This window comes from Falco peregrinus, chromosome 3, assembly GCF_023634155.1.
Source record: "Falco peregrinus isolate bFalPer1 chromosome 3, bFalPer1.pri, whole genome shotgun sequence".
NCBI lineage: Eukaryota > Metazoa > Chordata > Aves > Falconiformes > Falconidae > Falco > Falco peregrinus.
The window spans coordinates 116,557,692-116,564,838 of record NC_073723.1 but is presented as its reverse complement, the minus strand read 5'-3'; the positions used below and the strand labels follow the sequence as shown (position 1 = coordinate 116,564,838).

The window sequence follows — 7,147 nt, the reverse complement described above, 5'->3', positions numbered from 1 at the left end:
TGCACACCCAAACAATGGCATTGTACACCCAAACCACAGCACTGCACACCCAAACCACAGCACTGCACACCCAAGCCATGGCATTGCACACCCAAACCATGGCTCTGCAGACCCAAACCATGGCACTGCACACTCAAACCATGGCATTGCACATCCAACGATGGCACTGCACACCCAAACCATGGCACTGCACACCCAAGCCACAGCATTGCACACCCAAATGATGGCACTGCACATTCAAACTGCAGCACTGCACATCCAGACCATGGCCTTGAACACCCAAACCACAGCACTGCACACCCAAACCACAGCAAGCACGTCCAAACAATGGCATTGCACACCCAAACCACAGCATTGCACATTCAAACCACAGCACTGCACACCCAAGCCACAGCATTGCACACCCAAGGCATGATACTGCCCGTTCAAATCACAGCACTGCACGCCCACACCATGGCATTGCACATCCAATGATGGCATTGCACATCCAAACCATGGCACTGCACATTCAAACTGAAGCATTGCACATCCAAACAACGGCTTTGCACACCCAAACCACAGCACTGCACATTCAAACCATAGCATTGCACACACAAGCCATGGCATTGCACATCCAAACCATGGTATTGCACACCCAAACCATGGCTCTACAGACCCAAACCACAGCATTGCACACCCAAACCATGGCACTGCATGTTCATACCACAGCATCACACACTCAAGCCATGGTATTGCACACCCAAACCACGGTACTACACACCCAAACCACAGCATGCACATCCAAACCACAGCATTGCACACGCAAGGCATGGCACTACGTGTTCAAAGCACCGCGCTGCACACCCAAGCCACGGCATTGCACACCCAAACCACAGCACTGCACACCCACACTTTGGTGTCGCAGGTCCAGCCCCAGCACTGCACGCCCAGCTCAGGCTGCTGCTGCCCCCAAGCCAGGCGCTTCAGTGGATCAGCCCCAGCGGGTGGAAGATGGAGGCCACAGAGCAGAGGCAGCGAGGGTGGATGTTTAGAGAAGACACACTGATGGATGCCCCAGCTCAGGGCAAAGGACCAGCCATCCCAGTGTCCCGGCTGTTGTGTTTAAGCGCTACCCATGCAGAACAAGCTGGGCACGCTGCAGCACCTCGCTTCAGCTCCAGCTGGGGTTGTCCTCCCTACTGACCCTCCCTCATGGGTGGGAAATATCCCCAGGGCTGAGGCTCGCTACCTGTGGGGGCTTGGCTCACGTCCTGGGGAGCATGCTGTGGCCTCTGTCACGCTGGAGCCACAATTATTTTTCTGAGAAATGACACAAACCCCTCCCTTCCTTGCTGCCCCGACTGTCTGAGCAGCCCAAGGAGCTTCACACTGCAGGGACACCCAGCTGCCATCACAGGGGCACTCAGCCGTGTGTCCTGCAGACCCCTGGATAAAATCATCACCTTTGCTGCAGTGGATGGGAGATAACCGGAGCTGTTCCCCCACCACTCCTCGACCAGGATCTTCCCCTTTGAAAAGGACAAATATAACTGAGATGAGTCAGTTCCTCCAAGCTCCCAACCCCTGTACAATATGTAACTGGAATTTTTCATTTCGGCACTGCAGGGGAGGCATAACTGGAGAAGACAATGGAGTCAGCTACGACCCAAAAAAGCAGTGCCAATTCTGTGTGCATGAGAAATAAAAACATTTTTTAATCTAAAAATAAATTAACTGTAAGTGACAGCAAGAGCAGATCTGCATGTACTCACTGTCAGCCCGCGCAGGACCAGTCCCTGCTCCTTGGCACAAAGTGGGTTTGGGAGATTTCCGTGCTCTTTCAGGCCAGGTTGGGATTCACAGTTGTACCACTGAGCTGGGGAGACCCTCAGCACCTGCACCAGGAACGGGCTTCCTGAGCTGGCATCGGACCCAGAAGCAAATCCACAGAAGCCAGGGAAACCTCTCGGGTTTATTTTCTAACTGCATTACGGCAGTGAGGAGGGAAAAGAGGCTCCACCAAGCTCAGGGCTTGGCTGGGCCAAGGCTCTGCACAAACCCATAAAAACCATCCAGCTTCCCGTGATTAAACAAAAGGGTAGTGAGTATGCAAGCGGCTGATGGCCCCACTCTGCAGCTGAGCTGTGGCCACCACCATGTCCTGGAGCAGAGCAGATATGTGGGGCAACCTCTGCCCAGAGCCCACCCTCCTTCCCTCCACTTGCCCCTCTGCTTGCTCCTAACTCGTCTGTGGAGGAGACCAGGAGTGACTGAGCGCTCAAGCACTCGAGTGTCACAGGAGATTGTCTGGAGGCTCCAGAAAATAAAAAGCTGGTCGAAGGACCGCAGGCAGGAGCTGCAGAGGGGCGCAGCTGATGCAGCGTTTCAGGCATCTGAGAGCCAGGCTGGCATCCCTGTCTGCTCCCGGAACTTCTCTGATCCCAAGTGTGGTGACCAGCTCCCACATGAGGGACATGGAGACAGCCCCTGAAGCAAAGCACTATCTTAGGGCACACGAGCAGGGCTGCATCCTGCTACTCTTCTTTACAAGCACCAAGACTTTAGGATTGCTGCTGCAGTGGCAGCAAGATGTTTCTCAGCTTTCCTTTGCTCCTGTCACGCACTGATCACCTTTGCTAACAAACATTTCCATGGGGCCACCTACGCAGACGGTGGGACACCCCTTACTGCAAAGGGCTCAGAGCCAGTGAGGACAGGACCTAAGGGACAACCTCGTGGCAGAGGGGCCAGTAGCTCCACATGGAGCAGAGATATTGATAAAGCAGCAGCCCAGGCACATAACTCAGATTTTGACAGCGCGCTGCACAATACCACCAACCACTGCGTTTTTCAGAACCCCCCCTCTCCCAGCACCCATGGTCCCTGTCCCCAGTGTGGTGGCAGCCCACTCCATGTGCATGGAAATCCGACAACTCCCAGCCAAGCAGCGAGGATGTGGAGGAGGCAGGTGAGGGGAGATACCCAAAACCCAAACCATGTCAGGACAATCCTCTCCTTTTTCTTAGGATACTGTCAACAGGGCTATGTAAAAGCCTTCTGCCTCCCATTCTTTGCCCCAGTCTGCTCTGTTTGACAGCACTAGCTTCACTAGGTTGGGTTTCTGGATTTTTTTCCCTCTGACTTGACTCCTTGCTGGGTAACACTGTATTTGATATTTTTAATCACTCAGCATGCATCAGAGTTTGGCAGCAGAAGAAAGTGGAGTTAAAAGAGAACAGAGATAGTTCCCGTTTGCCAGGGCTGCCTGCCATTGCCACAACCCCTCATCGCTTGTGCTGCGTTTCCCTCTGCTGGAAAGTCACGAGCCGCAGCTGACAAGATCGATTTAATAAACTTATTGTCGGCTGGCAGTTAGTAACCTTACAGGGTTTGGATCATTCCTTCAGAGGAAAACAAAATTTCTGAACCCTTCTACCGTTACTGTATAAAGACATTAGAAATGCATACGCATGGATGCATTTGTACGTGCGTGTCAGTGTTGTTGATAAACCCTTACAATAAATCTACATTTGGCTTTGTAAGGCTGGAAGATCCAGGCCACGGCAGCAATATGGTGGAAATTTTTACTTTCTTTGCTCAGTGGTTGAAGCAAAACTTTCCCTTTTCTGTAAGAACTGCAGCTTTCTCCCTGAGCAAACCTGTTGCAGGTACCCCGAGTGGCGCTGGCAGGGCCGAGCGGGCAGGCAGCGCAGGCAGGGATGCCGTGGCTGGATTCCCACCCTACTCCAGGCCCGGGCGGCGCAGGCAGGGATGCCGTGGCTGGATTCCCACCCTACTCCAGGCCCGGGCGGCGCAGGCAGGGATGCTGTGGCTGGATTCCCACCCTACTCCAGGCCCTACCCTGGATCCCGCTGGTGCTTCCAGGTGAGCCCCGGCACAGCAGAGCTCAGCTGGTTCAGCTGCTTTCTTGCTTTGCCTGTAGAGTGCGCATCACCCCATCGATTCCTCAGAAGGAGAAAAAAAGGTTGATTAACAGTGTTTATTAAAGCATGGAGGCACTTCCAGCCCGCAGGAGGCTGCCGGCCCGGCCATTGGCATCCGGAATACAGGGGTAATGTAAAGACTGCTTTCCAAAGGGCTCCAAGATGCAGCGACAAGGCTTTAAATCTGCCTCCATAGGTTAAAAACCAGGAGAGTCAGTGTTTTTCATCTTCTAATCCTTGGCAGAGAGGAATGCGGCCCGCAAAGCCCGGTGCGGAAGGCCGGGCCCGGCCGCCTCAGCGCGGCCCTTAGTGACGGCGCGCCGGGTTCCCTTCCGGCCCAGACCCGTTGACGAGGGCGGCCATCGCCCCGGCGGGAGCGCAGCCCCGGGCCTCTGCGGCTCCCAGGGGGCACAAAGCCCGGCGAAGCGCTGAGCGGCCCGGCTCGATGGGAGGCGAGCCCTTCGGCACGCTGCCGGCCCTGCGGGAGGCCCGCGGCCCGTGGCAGCCCCAGGCGCTGTGCGTGCCCCAGGCGCTGTGCGTGCCCCAGGCGGTGCGGGGAAGGCGGCGGCAAGGGGCAGCGGCTCCTCCCGCCCGCAGGGTGGCGCCCAAGCGCGGCGGCCGCTCCCCGGCAGGAGGCGAGTGCGGCCCCAAGCGGAAGCGTCTCTCGCCCGTGATGGCGGCGGCGGCGGCGGCGGCGCTGGGCGGGTTGGAGGCCCCCGCGCCCGAGGGCGAGGTGAGACGGCAGCGAGGGGGAGGGAGGGAGGGGGGGGGGCGGCCTGACTCCTGTCCGGGGACCGGTGGCTGAGTGTGGGTTGTTTCAGGGCTCCTCGGGCTCGGAGGACGAGGCGAGGCCCACAACAGCGGCGGCGGCGGCAGCGGCGGCGGCGGCAGAGCAGAAGCGGGAGGAGCGGCTGCGCAAGTTCCGCGAGCTCCACATGATGCGGGTGCGGGAGCGGGGCCGGGATCAGGACCGGGAGTGGAGCCGGTTCCTGCCTGCGGTGCCGCAGGTCCCGGGGAGGCAGAGCCGAAGGGGCGGCTGGGGTGGCCCGGCCCGGGCGGCGCTCCCGGGGGGAGGTTGTGGCGCCGGTTCGCTGCTCCCGGCGCATAAGCGCACCCTGCCCGGTCCCGGCCCCGTCCGGCATGAACGGGCCCTGGTTGCTTCACCCCTTCGCCAAATGCAGCGTTTTGCCTGGCTTGGCCCCCTCTGGGACCGGCCCCCCGGGGCTCCCCTGGCCGTGCGGGGGTTGCCAGGGGGTCCCGTGTCCGTACCGGGGGTGCCAGGGGGTCCCTGTCCGTGCGGGGGTTGCCAGGGGGGTTCCCTGTCCGTGCCGGGGGTGCCAGGGATAACGAACCGTTCATTCCCAGAACGAGGCCCGCAAGCGGAATCACCAGGAAGTGGTGGAAGAAGATAAAAGACTGAAATTGCCAGCAAACTGGGAAGCCAAAAGAGCCCGGCTGGAGTGGGAGCTGAAGGTGGAGGAGAAGAAGAAGGTAACCAGACTGTTACAGCTCCCTGCACTGACACCGAGCCCCCCTCACAGTGGCTGGACAGGCTTGGGAGCTTATACGGGTGTTATCCCCCCAAAAAATCCATTTCTTAGACTTGTGATTATCTAAATGACTGTCCTATGCTGGAGGTTGACTGGACTGATCTAGGTAGGTTAAGTTTGATGCTTGGCCGTTATCGTTAAAACTGAACCGTTTTTTGTGCTGGGTTAGGAATGTGCAGCGAGAGGAGAAGACTATGAGCGAGTGAAACTGCTCGAGATCAGCGCTGAGGATGCCGAGAGGTGGGAAAGGAAGAAGAAAAGGAAGAATCCAGATCTAGGATTTTCAGGTAATGGCTTACCTATGGAATGGTCTGTGTTCATAGTGACAACCTTTAGCTGCAAACCGAACTATGAAATAAAAACCTTCACCTTGACACCAATTTATTTTCTTCCCAAGATTACGCAGCTGCTCAGCTGCGCCAGTACCAGAGGTTAACCCGGCAGATCAAACCTGACCTGGAGCAGTACGAGAAGCTCAAAGAGCAGTAGTAAGTAATTTATTTCAGTCATCCGGTGCAATCTGTGGTATTTCTAAGTTAATTAGCAAACACTGAAGACTTAACTAATCGTTTCAGCACGTGTATATTCTCACATATACTGTAACATTAAGTCTTTAAGATAATCATAAAACGCATGGCCTGGTACATCTACTCAGCAACCCCTGCTTCAGCAGTTGTGAGCAGTAGTGGTGTCATCAGTGGGAAGAAATACTTTGTCAATTAGATTATACTTAAATGCATGAGTAGATTACTCTTTTCTCTGAGCGGGTTTGGGGGGGTTTTAAGCAGCCTGGCATGATTTAAGAACAGACTGACTCGGATGAGAACTCACAAAGTTTGCATTCAGATGGATTTAGCATTTCAGTGGGTTTCTGGATCTTTTGTAGACACGTGCTAGTGTCAAAATAACAAAAAGAGGTTGAGTTTAGTATCAGCATGTTCTCACCTGAACCTTGGATTCCCACAGTTCAGTATGAGTTAAGTGCCTTGAAGGGTTACGTTAAAAATCAGACAGAAGCAGTGAGCTCTCAAAGTGATCAATACAGCTGTGTAAAGTGCCGCCCCTCTCTCTTGTCCAGTGGTGAAGCACTTTATCCCACGTCTGACAGTCTCCTCCACGGAACTCATGTGCCGTCTAAGGAAGGCATCGATAGAATGGTGGCAGATCTTGAAAAACAGTAAGTAAATTCCAAGATGTGTGACACAGCAGCTTTGTGTAATCAAATCCACAGGATTCACCCCCAGCTCTTCAAACACTGCCCTTTGTCTTACAGAATCGAAAAGCGTGAAAAATACAGTCGACGACGTCCCTACAATGACGATGCAGACATCGACTACATTAACGAGAGGAACGCCAAGTTCAACAAGAAGGCAGAGAGGTTCTATGGGAAGTACACGGCCGAGATTAAACAGAACTTGGAGAGAGGAACAGCCGTGTGAACCCATGCCTCAGGCAGAGCACATACAACTTAACATTGCTTGGGGGATGCAGTATCAAAAAACCCACTTTGTAGTCCTTATTAAGCCATTTTTAAAACTAGTAAGTATATTTAATGTAACACAAGTAGTTTGCATAACAACTTCAGCTGTATACAGCTTTTACTTGCTCTGACCACCTTTTCATCTGCAATTTCATGTTCTCAATAAAGTTCTCTGTTTAGAATAAACCTTGTCT

General features: G+C 54.6%; 1 protein-coding gene across 1 annotated transcript; it reads left to right on the top strand.

The window, feature by feature from the left end:
• Positions 1 to 4,035: 4,035 nt before the first annotated feature.
• Positions 4,036 to 7,139, top strand: SYF2 (SYF2 pre-mRNA splicing factor). The gene is made up of 7 exons (XM_055800045.1): positions 4,036 to 4,656; positions 4,745 to 4,867; positions 5,289 to 5,414; positions 5,643 to 5,760; positions 5,871 to 5,961; positions 6,552 to 6,650; positions 6,747 to 7,139. Exons 1-7 carry the CDS (start codon positions 4,369 to 4,371, stop codon positions 6,910 to 6,912), a joined length of 1,011 nt encoding a protein of 336 aa, XP_055656020.1. The 5' UTR covers positions 4,036 to 4,368; the 3' UTR covers positions 6,913 to 7,139.
• The last annotated feature ends 8 nt before the right edge of the window (positions 7,140 to 7,147 follow it).